The sequence below is a fragment of the Chaetodon trifascialis genome, chromosome 11 (assembly GCF_039877785.1).
Source record: "Chaetodon trifascialis isolate fChaTrf1 chromosome 11, fChaTrf1.hap1, whole genome shotgun sequence".
NCBI classification, from domain to species: Eukaryota; Metazoa; Chordata; class Actinopteri; order Chaetodontiformes; family Chaetodontidae; genus Chaetodon; species Chaetodon trifascialis.
Window position 1 is genome coordinate 24486889 of NC_092066.1, and position 17209 is coordinate 24504097.

Below are 17209 nucleotides of genomic sequence, written 5' to 3' on the forward strand. Positions count from 1 at the left end.
TGGTCAACCGTTCCCTGACTGCATTTTAAGTAGGCTGAAAAATGATTATGAAAAGTCGTTCTTCTGTTGATCGACTGATTACTCGACCATCATTGGTCGATATCAAGCAAAATGATCAACAGCTTGAAAATGTCTCAGGTCATCACACTATGAAGTGCTTGTTTTCAGACACTGCACTGCCTTCACCTGTCAGTACATCTATTTCCTCAAATGTGGCAGCTGCTCGCCTGGGCATGACATCCTCTTATGGTCTTAAATAAATTATAGACATCAGCTTAAACTGAATGATTATCGTTCAAATGAAATGAAGGAAATGTCAGATTTACTGCCTTAAGTACACAGAAAAGCTTATTTGAGCCTTGTCTTTATCAAGTAATAAGACAGGAAAGTAAAGAGTCGATGTTCAGGTTTAGCACTTTATTTCTGTTGTTCATTTCAGATACATAAAAAACAATATAAGCAGCATAACCTGAAAGCCAGGCTACGCACAACAATGAGGTGTAAGTAGAAAACAAATAGAAAATGAACACAAGATGTTCATAAAGTTTTAATGATAAAGGGAAAAAGAACTCCAATCCCAGCATGCACTGGGCAAAAGGCAGGGAACAGCCTGGACAGGTCATCAGTCTATGACAGTCCAACCACCAACAATCTTTTCCATTTCCTAAACCTGGATGACTCAGACGCAGGAGGAGGAAAGAAGTGGTGTAGAGAGAGAGGTGTTGCAGTGAGCCAGCAGAGGCATCAGAGCTGCGAAGCAGTTTGGAAGGAGCGCTGAGAGCTGTTTAGGAGAGAACGTGTCCGAGTGAAGCGTCTGAGATGGTCTGTTCTCTCTGCACGGCTGGCAGACACAGACAGTCTGAGGTGCCAGCACCTGCCTGCCTGCCTGCCTGCCTGCCAGCGCTTCTGAATCCCAGAGGGGTGACTGAAAGCAGTGAATGCAGAAAGAAAAAGAGCAAAGAAGTGCATCAGGAAGACGCTCGGCTCCAGTAGAAAACTAAACGGGAGTCATGTCCAAGAACAGAAAGAGAAGAGGCTTGTCCCTGTGCTCAGCTCCGGTCGTCTCGTGTTTGGCCAGATTATGGACTGTACGGTCTCAACAGATGGACTCTGTGGGTTCGGGGACCATCACACGGTTTTCCTGGCAGTCAGGACTCTAACTATAGAGCCCACTCCTCCCACTGCCAGGGCCTGTGGACACACACACACACACACACACACACACACACACACACACACACACACACACACACACACACACACACACACACACACACACACACACACACACACACACACACACACACACACACACAGTATTTATTTAAAGAAGATGTTCTCAGGCAGCTACTGACCATTACGAAACTTTAGAGGAAATGAATGTTCAACGCTTTGAATGACTTCAACAAGTGGTAAAACAACTCTCTGCATGAGCTTAGTGATATGTTATCTTTTTCTCCATCGACAAACCCCATAATAACATCAGCCTCAGCCATGAATGCATGTACTAACAAGCATTGTGTATGTGCTCCACTGTTGTCACCTACAATGATCTTTCTTTCTCCCATTACTGCGCACACACACCTTTTCATGCCACTGCAGCAGCACCGCGCTGCTGTTGTCAGAGGGCTTCTCAAAGCCTCTGTAGATGTATTTCATCAGCAGGTCCACTCCAGCTTTGTCCAGCGAGCCCACGGCCTTCTCTATGTCACTGCTCTTAAAACTGCTCAGCACTTTGACCACCAGCAGCTCAGCTCGGTCCTACACACACACACACACGCACGCACATACACACACACACAGGAAGCATACTGTATATCAAACAACATGTAGCTCAATGACTTGGTTGGCTGTTTACATACTCATCATCAGTATATGAAGCAGTTAGAACGAGCTCCACCTTGAAAAAACTTGAAGTAAAACAAAGTACATTTTGTTGACAATACTGGGCTGACAGTATTTTTACAGTGCTCCTAATATTACTAATGCTACTGTTACACATTGCTTAATTACTGAGTAATTATTCTTCCAATACCAACATTTTCACTCACAGGTGAAAATCAGGCATGCAGCAGGTCTCATGCCCCCGCTGCCTTCACTCTCCTTTACCACCAAAAATGATTACTAAAAGTATGGACACCTTTTGACACATCCTATTCATACTATCCAAATATTCAAAGTAAAAAAGTACTGCATCAACACACGCAGCCAAAAATGCTTGAAAACTCCAGTTGGCTAATTAAAACTTCAAATAAGTTGACGGATGAACAGCAGCCATGTGGTGACAGAAGAGCATCCTGACTCAACGTGCAGAGGCATTTCCCCTGACGGCACCTCCTGAGAGCGCTACTGCACTGACATCAGAGCACTTCAGGAAAAACACTGATACCTTGGCGTTCTGGTTCTTGGTGTTGATTGGAGGATTCTTCAGCACAGCGTGGAGAGCTGCATTCATGTTCCCCTTGCAAAACAACAGTCAAGGAATACACAATTCCAACGGTGACACACACACACACTGTTCTGTTTTATGGATAAAAACCTTACTTATTAAATACAAATGTTCAAATCAGACATTTACATGTCCTGTCATGACACAGTCCTGGTCGCAGTGCTTTAGGGGACTGTTAGTGCATTCCTTTAGATTTCCAGTTTTACCAGGTTTTAAGAGGGAAGCTTTAGTGTGCGAATAATTTTTCTGAATAACTATAAGACGTTTGTCCAGACACCTCTGTCTACTTAGGGATACTAGGGCTGCAACTAACCCTTATTTTCATTGTTGGTGATTTTCCCCATTAATCAGTTAATTGCTTGGTCTAAAAAAAAGTCAGAAAATGATGTTTTCCCAAAGACAAACAATTACTCACTGAGAGCGATTAATCGACTGTCTGAATAGTTGCTGATTCATTTAATAGTTGACAATTGAGAACTTAAGATTCGTTTGCAACTCGAATGTATTTGTGCGTCTTTGTACTTCTGTTTTTCCGTATTTATCTTTTACTGCTCTCACTTAAAGCTCTTTATGTATATTTGTTTCACTTCTATTTGATTTGCATGTGGTGCTATTTTTTTCACTTCAACTCTTTGCACATTATTCTTTCTGTCTGCACTGACGATGTGCACGACTAAGCCACACGCGCGCGCACAAAGTCTGGTTGAAACTCGCTTAAAAAGTGAGGGACCGCGCCCTCTGGTCGACTGACACCCGGAAACGCTCCTTTGACAGCTATTCAGCGGAAATGCTCTGCTATGTGCACACATTATCACCACTGTCTCATTTAACATGATGGGACAATTTAAGTATCTTCTGAATATGTCCAAATATACCACGAAGCTGTGACTTTAGTCCATATTTAGTCCTTCTTTTAGCCCTTAGCTTGAAGTTCCCTGAGCTGCGCAGTGAGCCCCGCCGTTAGCTCGTGTTGTGTCGAACTGCCTCGTCTCTGCCTCTAAACGTGTGTTCGTGTACAATCACTCACTTTATCGGTACTAATGAAGGATATTGTCTGAGCAAACCGTCCACCTCTGCTTCGTCCGGACCACTCTGGTTCTCTCCTCCATCGTCCTCGTCCACAAACTTGTTCTCATCGTATTCGTCAACGTCTACTTTTCTAAACCGGTCGGAAACTGTATTTTTAGACATTCTGGGCGCGACAGTAAAGACTGTTCCACTAAAAACTGAGGAGTTATGGACAGCAGACACTCGCAGCTGTACTGTCCAGTTTCCAGCGTTACCACTTCCTGACTTCCACACTTCCCCTTCTTGTTTCTCCTTGGTATTATTGGTAGTTGGTAAACCAGCGCGAAGCTTTGTTAGCGCCACCTAACGGACTGGAGGATGGAGAAGACTGGCAGGACGACAGGGAGGCGGCTGCGTGCATAGAGAGGCCAGTGGGGAGCCAGTGATAGAATCGGTGGGGCATGGGCCCCGTGGCGCCGCCCCTGGGGCCGGTAGTGAGTGAAAAGTTCTTTACTGCCAAAAATATTGAGAGTACTGCATGCACACAGCTGTCTACACTCACACTGCAAGACAAAAAAAAAACGAAAAGAAAAAAGAAAAGGGAAACCTCCACTCAGTAAACAACCACCTGCAGGAAAATAGCAACCCCACCTTTCTAATACCTGGAAGAAGAAAAATGCAATATAAATAAAACATAAATTTCAATTATTTCTTGTTATGCAGAAAATAGATAAACAAATAAAAGCCCCCTCTCACAACAATCAGGCCATGCAGAGGATCAGGCCACCACTTAAAAATAAAGAAGAAGAAGAAGGAGGCCAGCTAATTCAGTCTTTCAGGAAATAAAATAAATCAAATATAATACAATAAACTAATTAAAAATAAAGTAACCAAATGCAGGGAAATTAGACAAGGGAACTAACTAATGGACAAAAACAGCAGCAGTAACAGAGCTCCTCCTGATAGGGCAAAAGAGTGCAATATTAACAACGTAGAATATTTGCAGTACAATAGATAGATAGATAGATAGATAGATAGATAGATAGATAGATAGATAGATAGATAGATAGATAGATAGATAGATAGATAGATAGATACTTTATTCATCCCCAAGAGAAATTCACAAGTTCCAGCATATTCCACAAATTTTTAAGTAAAAGGCATGCAATAAATAATCTAAAAGCACAGCAAGCAAAGAATTAAAAGTTTAATGTAAAAAAAAGTAAAAATGTCCACATGTCCAATGCAAACAGTATTAAAAGTAAAAATGTCCAGTGCAACAGAACGCAGGTTAAGGTGCATGTTGAACAGAGTGTTGTACAGATTCCATTCAGAACATTGAGGAATGTTGACATGTTGGCATGATGTGGGGGAGGAACGACCTCCTCAGTCTGTCAGTGGAGCAGGACAGTGACAGCAGCCTATCACTGAAGCTGCTCCTCTGCCTGGAGATGACACTGTGCAGCGGATGCCGTGGATTGTCCATGACCGAAATAACAGTAACAGTACAATAACATGAACAAGACAAGACTATGATAAGAAGCTTACCTTATTATCCATAATATGAAGACAAAGTACAGTCAGAAACATCAAAGACTGGCGTACCTTGGAGTGACCAGAGACCGACCTTCATGTGATCACCCGGCACTCTTGCTCTGCTGCCTGTAATTTGAGTTTGAGTTGAATCGCTCTCTGTTTCTGTTTAATCTACTGTCATTTTTATTTTATATACATATATTTTTTAAATTAACTTTCTTTATGTGGCAAGGGCAATAAGGAGAGAATGGACAGACAAGACAGACAACACCCTCTGGGGGATTGCACCTCAGGAACACCAAGATGTGTTCCACAGTAAACCAGCTCTTTGTGTGAAATAATCAAAACAGATCAAACAGGCAACCAATAATGTAACAAATAAGGGAATAAAAACAGCTCTTCACTACAACTAAAGCTAAAAAATGGCCACTGATGCAAGATCTGAAAACTTCAGTGAACATAAATTACCTACAACTGTCAGTCCAACAAATGGCACAAATGGCATTCATGTCTCAAGTGATTTTACACTCACCATGGGGGCCTGGCCTCCCAAATGTTTGATATTGTGCTGCGCTGAAAGAAAGAGATCTAATACAAAAACAATAATATCAAATAAACAACCCAGCTGGCTCCACAGCACATGTAAAAAGAACGATAACTCACACAGAACAAACCATAAGGCCGAATGGAATAAGGAGCGAGACGGCAGCAGGTGAACCTCTGCTGCTACTCTCTCGACCAGGTGGGCAGGACAGCACTGAGGTTCCACCACACAATACCTCTGAAACGTGTCATGAGCTCCAAATGTCCAGATGTTGTTCCACACCTGAGTGATACCACCCCCAAACCCCTGCGTACATGAACCCAGAATGAACCTTTAGTTCATCTCAAATGTCTCTGTGGTATTTGTAACATGGAATTATTGCACCCTTAATGATTCGTCCTCTGAACTAACCACACTATATATTTGGAATATTTGCTCTGAATTTACAGTGATTTATTATGATATATTATGTGTACTATTTCTAATTAGCATTAACTGCATGGAGCAGAATAATTACTGCTGTATATTTGGGTTGAAACCTCAAACCCAATCAGTAATATCAGAGAAGCTGTTCTGCATTTGAGTGGTGCAAAACATGAGCAGTTATTTGACATAATGTGTTCATTTTAGCGTTATAAAACCTGCATTAAACAGTTATGACCAGTAGAGGGCAGAAAAACAAAGCAAACAAAACAGCACAACTGAGTCATTACATGAACTTAACCAAGCAAGTCCTCCCAAGGCACAGGGAGTTACCTCATTCAGTGTTAGTCAAAAACATGGACTGCTGCAGCTTAAATGCCTCTGACAACGAGAGCAATCACTCACTCTTTAAATGAGAACAGCCAGGTACTGAAAGTTAATGGCAGCTAAAAGACAAAGGAAGCAAATTGCTTTTTTAACAACCTACAACATGTAATTACCTCTGCAGCCTGATGAAGGAACAATATGTGTGCTGCTGTCTGAGTATGTATGAGCTTCTGGATCATCTGTGGTGCCACGTGATGGAAGGTACTGAGGGCTGGGCCTCGCTAATCGCGTGCATTGCACAACAATACACGTGACATTATTGTCACTAGGTGCTCTCCGCAAGCTCAATTTAAAACAGGTGAATTTCACCTGAGCATTTGCAACATGTTCATTTAATCTGAGTCACAACAGCTTCCAGTTTCCAAACCAGTTCTTCACTTTCTCCCCCCGACCCGACCTGTCATGTCTTAACAATCCTAACCACTTCTGTAAGATATGCTCCTCTTCATCAACAGCACCCCTGCAGTGTTAGGTCTGCTCTCCCTCACTGTCTGCGCTCTGTACAACATGCTGTCCCTGGGAGTATCTCTTCCACTCAGAATGTGTCACTTTGCGTAATTTCCTGATGTTTTTGTAATCACTCTGCAACCCTCACTACAGGACCATTTTATAACCATTTTATTCGTTGCTCCACTGCCACAAGTAATTAGTAGTAGTTAATTTCTCATTTGCCTACACAGTGTAATTTCTGTGCCCTATTTGGACTGGTTGGTCAATCACCCCCCCAGTGGCCCCATGGTATACAAAGATGCTGCAAAAATGCCCTTTGATGTACCTATAGTCAGGGGCGGGGCTTGCGGACAGGCAAGCCAGGCAGTTGCTTGGAGCCCCTGGTCACTAGGGGGGCCCCCGGCCGCTTATTTACAACAACAATTATTGATAGGCCTGGACCTCACTCTGAGAACCACTATTTTTTTCAGTTCAATTGTGCATTTATATGTGCAAAAAACAAATTTTTGCAGCATGCACGGGTGGGGTGGGGGCCCCAAGAGACCCTAGCAATGCCACTGCCTATAGTAGATAAAACATGATGAGTGCCCTCTAGGGTGCTTTAAATGTTAGAAACGTAATTGGCCTCTATGTGCCTCAAATAGCTCCTAGTGCTGAATAGTAAAACAGATAATAGTGTTTTTACTTCAGAGATGTTGTTGTTATACTTTACATCTGAGTCACAATGAGAATGTTAACCAGGGTTTGGAACTGTGTCACTGTAAATCATCAATTTTCAGACGGGTGCCCTTTTTATCATGTTTCAGGCCTGCTCCTCACAGGACTTTCTGTTCATTTCAATGAATCTATCTCTGCCACATAATCTTCTACTAACCTTTCCCACAGTATCTGTCAGGCTGTTTTTCTGTTACGAGGCTTTTTCTTCTTTTAGTGGTGCAAAACAGTCAAACATTCAACCCATCTGACTTAACAGAAAAACATTTTACAATGAGTAGATTCTGAGAACAGAGACTTACTCTGCCACAGACAGGAATCCTGCCTCTGTTGGCCTTTTAGTTCCCTTATTGTCCCCCATGCTCACCTCCAGTCCATTACCTATACATTCATTCCCTGCCATCTTTTGTTTCTCTGACAAGTTGATACAGGGACCTGAACCAACAAGAAAAGAAAAATGAGGGCTGAAACCTCAACCTGCTGCAGGCATAAGTAATCTAATTACAATGTCAAATTAAGTTTGGAGCCAGGAGCAAAGCTCAGACATACGGCTTGCCATAGTTGAAATCCATGTTTAGTGATGAAGATGTTGAGATGGAAGTCTGGGGAGCTGAGCCAGAATTATGGTGGAACAGAGCAAGCAGAGAGGGCTGAGTAGCTGGCTGGAGGGTAGACTTTCAAACACTGAATGAAGTGGGCCGACTAGGACCCGCAATGGCCAACTGGACAGAGGGGAGCCTGATGAGTGCAGTGTAGAGCTGTGTATATGTACTGCAGCGGCGCGATGAGTGCAGTGTAGAGCTGTGTATATGTACTGCAGCGGCGCGATGAGTGCAGTGTAGAGCTGTGTATATGTACTGCAGCGGCGCGATGAGTGCAGTGTAGAGCTGTGTATATGTACTGCAGCGGCGCGATGAGTGCAGTGTAGAGCTGTGTATATGTACTGCAGACATTTGTATGTCTCTCTACATGTTTGGCAAACAGTCAGTGTCCACAAAGCTCACTTTACAATCATTTGAAGTTACCCTTAACCATTTTAAGTAATTTTAAATTTGCTAAGTTTCTTATGTCATTGTGCTGTTTTCTGCGTCCTGTTTGCATCTGTCAGCAGTGCAGTGGTCCTTCTTTTGGTCATGATTGATGGATCATAATAAATGTCAAGACATCTTAAAATCATACAGCTAGTTTGATTAAAGCCTAACTCTCTACAATCTTGCAGGCACGGATGCTTTCCGACTGTTTGACGAAGCAGTCATCGATAACGTGAGCCCAGTAGTGTCAAAGCTGTTCAAAAACTGACCAATAAAGTCATTCCACTGTCTTCAACAGTGTACTTTGTGTTTTATGGTGTAGTGTCAATGTGTTCTGACTCTCTCGTTTGTGACATATTCTTCATTATTCAAATAAAGTTTGAACACACACTGGCAGTTCAAGCTTGAAAACGTCCTCTATATACTCCTCTCACACAGAGCCATCTGTCCATTTTGTCCACATATTCCCTGGTTCCTCTTTCACATAACTGCAGTGAGGTACAGCAGAAGTGCATTTATTATAGAACAGCACGTGAAAATGAAGAGTAGGAAGAGATTTTGTTTAGATCATAGCATAGCTTTCTTTCTATCTGCAGAGAGGAAATGAAACTCTCACACACTCACCAGCACTGACAAGAGACAATGACAGCTGAAAAAGACAAAACCTCACTGTCAATGTCTGGATCCTCTGAAGTGTCCTGTGACTCTTCCCTGTGGACACTAAAAACTGCTGCATGAGCTGTATTTAAAGCTTCTGGGATCACAAACAAATCCACCGTTGCCCTCAGAGCTAACACACCTTCATACTGAGGCTGGTCCTCATGACAAAAGTTTCATGTTTGCAGATTTACAGGAGTTGAGAAGGCAGGAGAGAGCAGCTCTCACACAGTGAATCGCTGCCCTGTCTCAGGGCAACAGCAGGTAATAAGTACCAGTGGAACAGCTAACAACAATACAAATAGCACGGTGTTAATCCATTAGTGACAGTTACCTCTGCACTGACTCAGCCCTGCACACTTCTGTCTGTAGGTGTGGGATGTTTCTCTTTACAAAGTAAGCAGTCTCCATAGAACTGACGTACAGCCTCCCTCCTACTGTACAGAGCCACCCAGAAAAGCACACTGCCTTACAAGTGAAAAGAATCCTTTAATTGGAAATTAAGAATGAATTCTACAAAGTTATTAAGTACTTAAATTCAATATTCAATTCAATTTCATTTGTATAGCGCCAAATCACAACAGAAGTTGTTTCAGGACACTTTCCTTGGAGCCGGTACAGGCCGAGCTCTTTAATCTACAGAGAACCAACAACTCCCTCATGAGCAAGCACTTTTAGAAAAGATAACATTTGTTAAACATATTTTCAAAAAACTACCATTCTGTATACTGACAGTACATGTACCTATTATCACCCAATGGAAACAAAATACCGATGGCCATAAATGCAATAATAAAACTGATGGAGAATAATAGCAATACAAAACACGATAGTCAAAGCACATGCATGCATTTGTATAGAATGTACTTTACATACAAAACAATATTAATGGAGAGCAGTAAAACAGCAGCAGTTTATTAGTATTTCAAAGACAGTGTTTCAGATGTGAAAGCACTGCTGCATTGTCCTGACTGCAGTTTAAGACAGGAGGCGAACAGAGGAGAGCTTTTCACATTTTCCCATTTAAGACTCTGAACACCTCCTTTCTTTCTTTTCAAGGAAATCTCAAACATTCCACTGAAAGAAACAGAGTTCTTCTAAATGTTGTTTCTGAAAATCCATGAGTAAAACACCTTCAGACGTACAAACCTCACTTTAAAATCTGCAGGTTTACATTTGAGCACTGCAGAGGCTTGTGTGAAACTGTAAATAAGAGAGGGTCTGGCCTGAGAGTGTAAAGGCTGCAGTGGGTCAGGAGCCACCGGAACACCTTCTATTGTTTAAGCAAAGATCTTGAATTTGGTGCCATCAAGAGGCGATATCATCAGCCGTGCTGAGCCTGGGGAGTGAAGAGGCCGCCTGTAGTTTCTCCAGATGACGGTGCAGACTCGGAAAACCAGCAGGACACACACTAACACCAGCAGCACGACTGACAGGACACAAAAGAAGAAGAAGGAGAATGATTGAATCAGCCACCAGACTTCAATCAACTTCTACAGAAAGGCAAAACACAACCTTCATTCTAAATATAACTGTCATTTTGTTCAGACTCTTGATACAACTGTAGGCAAAATCCATAGATACCATCATTCAAACAGTGTGTGTGGACTTGTTTTTGCCCTGCCTGTTCACCCAGGATTCATTTAGTGTAGATGTCAGATGAAAAACAGGAAGCTAGCTTGTAGGGCTCTGCTGTAAAAGTGGAGTGCTGGTGTTGGTGAAGTCACAGCCGTGGTGGCTGTTATGTTAAACTCACCCGTAAACACAGCATTAGTAGTGGGGTCGGCTGGGTTGAAGTGTTTCCAGATGTTTCCGACCAGAGCCACAATCACCACAGGGTAGATTGTGAGGATGTTGCGCACCCAACGGTCCAGCACCCAGTTCTCAAGTATGAACCTGAACGCACAGACAAAGTCATCTTTAACCAATCATAGAGTGCAGTGATGGTTTCACATCACTCCCAGAAATCTGATCCCACGTAGTGTTGCTGGAGACTTGAGTGTGGGAATGAAAAGCAGACACTGTCTTATTTCTGCACTGAAGCTCTTAGCAGCTGCTGTCTGGAGCAACATTCATTGACAGCGTTTTCTTCCAAACATGAAAAGGGAGAATGGAATTACACCTTCATCAGCGACTGTACAAAGCACTGTTAGTTCAACTCATGAAGTGATGGACTTATGATGACAGCGTGCATTGTCAAGTAAAAGCTAGTTATTCTGCTCATTAATCTCATCATATAATCCGTCCACTCAGAGCTTACCATCCAATCACCTCTCCAAACAGGATGCACAGAGAAGCTGTAGCTGCTGTGCTCCTGTCCACACCCCACAGTTGGAGAACCACTGAGAAGTTGATGAGAGAGGCGATGGCTGTCCATGTGGTGTAGAGAGCCAAACCATTCTGGACCTGAACAAAGCAGCGTGTGTGAGCACAGAGATGACATCATTCACAAGGGACAGAGTGTGTTTTTTCATCAGCAATGTTCTAAAGTTTGCCGACACTGTCTGAGGTAACATCTGTGACGGCGGGGGCACACAGGAGGTGGAAACGCCACGAAGCACTGCTTGCTGCCTTTCAGTGTCCATGTTCACCAGTTTGGCTCTTCTCAGAATCTGCTGTGTTTGTGTGTCTGTTCTATTTTCTCTACGCAGCACGAACAAATCTGGCAAGACATCACGCCGATAATCTGTTCTAAATGACTGAAATGATTCTGATCTGAATAAAGCATCTCATACTTCCTAACCCTCGATCTTTCCTGCTCCTCTCCCCACTGCAGAGAAATGCACTTCTGGTGTGAACAGCCAGACTACTGCTGGTGGGACAATCGACCATTCACGGCTCTCCTGTCTCCTGTGTGCCCCCGGTGTTACACACTCTGCCTTACCAGTATTCTGAGGCAGGCCAGGTCTTTGCGATGGTATGTCTGCAGCCAGAGTCCATAGCGGTCCGTGGCAAAGCAACAGAAGAACAAAGCGCTGTAGTTGGAAACTGCTATCATGACTAGTACAACCAGAGCTGCTAGCATCATCCTGTAAGACAGAGAAGAGAGAAGGACCATGAATGCATTCAGGCAACACCCCTGGGAAACACCCACGTCTGATCATACTAAACACATACTCTCTCCGTTACTCATTCTCGTCATTCCATCCCTGAGATATCTGCCCTCTTCCTTACACAATGGAGCAAAATGGTGTTTTGTTTGTGGTGCTCATGGCACATTTAAACATCTTCCACAGCAATTTCCACAAACATTGTCTCTGTTATTCTGGATAATTGACAGATGCACTGTCAACAGTTTTTACGAGGACTACTTCTTCAGAGTAAAGTAGAGCCTCTGTCTCTGGAAGGTGGATTTGCAGTTTTTCAATTCACTTTCATATTACTGGGTGGAGGCAGAAAACTATGAGGCAGATACTGGTTTTCTGATTTATTTACTTTTTAGAAGAATATGAAATCCATTTGAAAGATAAATACACATTTATTTTACTGTTTTCACTCCTAAATGCTCGTTCTGTCCTCAGGCCCTCTTCCTGTCACTGTCTCAATGTAAACTCAGGTTAATCCTTTCTAATTGATCCCTTCAGGGTGTTTCCAGTCCTCCTCACCCTCCCTCCTCCTCACTGTCACTTCCCCAAATCCAACTTCCACTCACTCTTTTTTGTTTTCATTGCTGTCTTTAAGTTTTTCTGTGCAATTAAAGTAATAAGTAGAAGTGGGGGACGTACTCTTTGTCCCACAGCACCAGCCATGTAATGTTCAGCACCATGCTGGACAGCCAGGAAAAATAGAAAGCGTAGGGCAGCAGACACTGGGCCCAGGATCTATTCAAACAAAGACAAATATTAGTTTCAGTTGCATGATAGTCTGAGTAACAACCTGTTCAGATGGATTAAATCTGCATGAGTAAACACCTTGTATGACTAATTTGATGTTAGCTTACCCTCTGAATACATATGTAGTGAGGTATATGACCATCAGGGTGAGCCAGGTATAGATAACACCCCAGATAGAGAAGGTCCATCCAGCTGGAGTGATGTCTGTTGGGTAGAGGGCCGACACATTGCCTGTGCTGTAACGGAACGGACCTGAAAAACAGCAGAGACATTTAGTGCTGAGACTGAGGTCCAACGCTGATGGTGGTCCATAAGGTCAGGCTATCAGTCAGTGCTGCAGTTCATCCAGTACACCATTTTACTGCAGTAGCTGGTTGACGTGGAGCTGGTTTTAACTATTTCACAGTTAGATGCTTTAGTCTAGTGGATTCCAGCCAGCCCTGCTGGGGGTCGTCTGATAAATCTGAGGGGCCATGAGATGATTTAAGAAAGTGAAAAGAAGAAAAAAAAACATAGTTCTGCTACACACACACACACACACACACACACACACACACACACACACACACACACACACACACACACACACACACACACACACACACACACACACACACACACACACCTGTGTTCATCTTTCTTGGACTTTTCACAAATGTTTGCTTTTTTGTGAAATGGTGGATTAATTTACGTCTTTGGGGCCTTGAGCAGTTCTAATAAATCATCTCTTCTTTCCTCGCCACTGTCGCCAAGTGCTTGCTCATGAGGGAATTGTTGGGTCTCTGTAGATAAAAGAGCTCGGCCTGTACCAGCTCTGCATGGAAAGTGTCCTGAGACAACTTTTGTTGTAATTTGGTGCTATACAAATGAAACTGAATTGAATTGAATCTCTCTTTGGTCCAATGACTAACTCTGACATAAACAAGGAGGCCCACCTAGATGGTGCTTATCTGTATGGGGTCACAAGTCAAAATGAAAGGTAACCACTGGTTTAATCTTTAACAGTGTGTTGTAATTTATAAGCTTATGGTACATTTGGCTGAGATGTAAATACAGTGAAGAAAGAAGTGCAAAACCCCCAATTAAAACATAGTGACCCAGATGTATAAAGCAGCATAGAATGGAAACAGTGACAGTCTGACTTGAGTAAATGACATGTTGACACAGCCTGTCTCTGTGGACAATGCAAAGACCCCACAGTCAACACAGAGGAACTAACTAAACTAATTTCTGAAAGGAAAAACTAGGCTTTCAACCACAGACAGGATGTGGCATTAAAAATCCTATTCTAGGAACTGCAAGTAAAAACTGTGATGCCTTTCATAAATATGGACTAGTACACAAAACAGAGCACACTGCAGGAAGGCCAGAGCCACATCTGTGTGAGGGCCCCTTCTGTGCCACACCCAAACCATGGATGGTTCAGGCATTTTTTCCTTCAGAGAACGACTGTTTTTCTCCATCCAAGAGCACCGGGTGTGTGTGTGTGTGTGTGTGTGTGTGTGTGTGTGTGTGTGTGTGTGTGTGTGTGTGTGTGAGCACCGCAGTCTCCATTCTTCTTCTTCATTGTAGTTCTTTAGTCCAAAGTAACTCTACTGCAAAGCTAAACGCCGCTGACCACAGTTAGCTGTTATCTACATTTATCTGTTAACAGTTAGAGGAAAGTCAGCAGGGTTTTTGTTGTTGTTTTTTTTCCTGTAATTTGGGACAAAGGGCTGTTAAACACGGACAAAGAGCATCTTGTGATGTCTGTTAGTCATCGCGTCACCATGAAACAAACACCAAGCAAAGTAGTTTTTCTGTCGTGGTTATATGTAACTACAGCTAATGACAGCGGACAGCTAACCATGCTAACGTCAGACACGCTGCTCTTTGTTTTCTTTAACTGCGGTAAACACATACTTAGTTGACTACAACACATCATGGACCTGGAGTCTGCCTCCCAGTAAAACCAGTTTCATAACTGTGGTGAAAACACAGTTATGCAAGGTAGGGAGAAAGCGAATCCCATGTGTCCCAATGTGACTTCATATTATTATTTCAAATTAAAGGATGTTACAATGCAAAATGTAAATGGTCTGAGATTTTAGAGAGCCTCACCCTACAACTCCAAACTTTAGCTCCAGAGAAAAACAAAACATTCAGAAAAACGTCATTTGAACTCACCTCTGCCCGCTCCAGCCAAAGCGTTAACAACTAAAACGGCGATGAAAACCGCCGTACAAACGATAATAAGAACAATTCTGGGCAAAACGTTGTCCTTCATGTTGGCTCGTTTGCTGCCTGGTCGGTGGCGCGTCTGTAGCTCTGCTGCTGGCTCGCGCTCTGTTACCGTCAGGGAGGACAGACCAACACAAACGCACGTTGACTCAGTGATGCCTTCACGTGCTCTGAGTAAACGCCCCCACGCTTTCGGACAGTTATGAAATACAAAGTGCTCATTTTTCACCAGAAGCCAACATTTTTCTTCTGTATACATGAACAGACCTGTTTTGACACGGTAATTGGAGCTTAAGCAAGTAATTGAGTTTCTCACGAGGTTCGAGAATTTTAGGCAAACATGTGACGCGTGTGAGACGTAATAGTGCCCTCCACAGCTAAATTGCGGAAGTCCCCACAACTGCCGGTACTCAAATTACATGTTTTTGAAAGAGGAGTCAGATCAGTTTCAACATTTTACAGTGAACTTTATTCCTTTTTTTCTGACTACATTGTGAGTTCTATGCTATTGTTATTTATAGGCTTTATTTCGAGTTGATACTTTTGTAAGAGTGGCAGATGAGAGAATTTCTATTGGTTTGGTAACACGCAGGGAGAAGAAATTAGTAAAATCATCTGTTGGCATATACTTAGAGATTAACTGTACGCTGATTTCTCCACTGTGAACCCAGGAACATCCTTGTTCAACTTTTTTTTTTTTATAAAATACAGATCATGAAGACATGTCTATAAGCAAAGACTCACACAGTCCAGACTGGATACAGACATCCTCCATTTAACAGACCAGAGGTGTCTCCCAGAGAGCATCTCCCAGAGAGACTGAACACATAGCTGCTTCCAGGCTTCTGTCACAGGGACCACTCCATGGAACACCAGTGTAAGAGCACACATACAGGATCACATGCTGATTCAAACACTGCTTCTCCTACAGAGCACCAATCACACATTCATCTTCTAATTCACTTCATCTTCTGGTGAACTGTGCCTGAGCAACACTTGCCGAAAGTGTTCTTCCGTTGTTTGATGTCAATTAACATGACACTGGCTCTTGGAAAAGTTTGTCATCATGTTGGCCCACTAGCATCAATGTACCAACAGGTGTGATAAACTAAGATGTACCAGGTGATGGCCATAGTTGCCAGAGGGTGGAAACCATCGCTTGCTACTGGAAATTGTTAATAGTGTTTTTCTGCTGATTCGTGATGATAAACTTAGAGAAATGATTGAAATTGAAAGGGAAACTTTAAAGCTGCATTAATTGCTTTTTTGGCCACTTGGGGCAGCAGAGCAAGCATGCAAAACAACTTATCACCTTATAAAGTTGTTATGTTGACCATTGTCAGCATTAGCTAGTAATAAGCTACTATCTGAACAACATTCACCTTTATCTGTTGTCGTGTTTCCCCTTGATGGATGCAATATTCAATCTTCTTTGAGCTCTGGTGTCTGTCTCTTTAACCGCTTAATGCTCCATGTTCACCAGCTAGTCCCCAGCTGAGCAGGAAGTGTTCAGTGAGTTTATTAGAGCTTTTTTCACTGGAAACACGGCCTGCTCCTGCTGCTGCTGCTGCTGCTGCTGCTCCTGCTGCTCCTGCTGCTGCTGGACACGAGGTTGATGCAAAGCCAAAAAACCAACTGCGAGCTAAAATGATCTAAAATACTCCTTGGAGCTGAGGGGAACTGTAGAGGAGGTGATCATCCTCTGTGGCTTCATTAGGACCAGTGGCCCCTAATAAAGGTCATTTGATCCATTGTTGTCATCCTTGCATTGAGTGGTGCAGTGTAAAGTATGTCCCTTTTTGAAAACATCCTCATAAACCTGCAGTTTCCTTTGAAGATGACAAAACACGCTAAAACACACACAGAGACACACACACTGTCAGCTGCTGTGGTATCCTGTTATTCGCTGCTGTTGACAAACTGACAAACCCTCCAGCATCACTACCTCCTGAACTCC

General features: G+C 43.0%; 2 protein-coding genes across 2 annotated transcripts; both read right to left on the reverse strand.

Annotated features, from left to right (window-relative positions):
- Window positions 1-402: 402 nt before the first annotated feature.
- LOC139338921 (actin-related protein 2/3 complex subunit 5-like) lies at window positions 403-3748 on the reverse strand. The gene is made up of 4 exons (XM_070974272.1): window positions 3501-3748; window positions 2390-2462; window positions 1585-1761; window positions 403-1191 (listed from the first exon to the last, which is right to left on the reverse strand). Exons 1-4 carry the CDS (start codon window positions 3638-3640, stop codon window positions 1129-1131), a joined length of 453 nt encoding a protein of 150 aa, XP_070830373.1. The 5' UTR covers window positions 3641-3748; the 3' UTR covers window positions 403-1128.
- A 5918-nt stretch (window positions 3749-9666) lies between these two features.
- On the reverse strand, window positions 9667-15421 carry LOC139339184 (uncharacterized). Its single transcript, XM_070974681.1, has 7 exons — window positions 15199-15421; window positions 13140-13284; window positions 12925-13020; window positions 12084-12228; window positions 11460-11605; window positions 10956-11095; window positions 9667-10628 (listed from the first exon to the last, which is right to left on the reverse strand). Exons 1-7 carry the CDS (start codon window positions 15296-15298, stop codon window positions 10480-10482), a joined length of 921 nt encoding a protein of 306 aa, XP_070830782.1. The 5' UTR covers window positions 15299-15421; the 3' UTR covers window positions 9667-10479.
- Between the last annotated feature and the right edge of the window lie 1788 nt (window positions 15422-17209).

Coding starts and splice junctions, on each gene's coding strand:
- LOC139339184 (XM_070974681.1), bottom strand. CDS start 15,298: ATGAAGGACAACGTTTTGCCCAGAATTGTTCTTATTATCGTTTGTACG. Junction 13,285..15,198: donor TTTGGCTGGAGCGGGCAGAG/GTGAGTTCAAAT, acceptor GCTGTTTTTCAG/GTCCGTTCCGTTACAGCACA. Junction 11,096..11,459: donor TTTGGAGAGGTGATTGGATG/GTAAGCTCTGAG, acceptor CTGTGCGTTCAG/GTTCATACTTGAGAACTGGG.
- LOC139338921 (XM_070974272.1), bottom strand. CDS start 3,640: ATGTCTAAAAATACAGTTTCCGACCGGTTTAGAAAAGTAGACGTTGAC. Junction 1,762..2,389: donor CCAAGAACCAGAACGCCAAG/GTATCAGTGTTT, acceptor GTGTGTGTGTAG/GACCGAGCTGAGCTGCTGGT. Junction 1,192..1,584: donor TGCTGCAGTGGCATGAAAAG/GTGTGTGTGCGC, acceptor GTGTGTCCACAG/GCCCTGGCAGTGGGAGGAGT.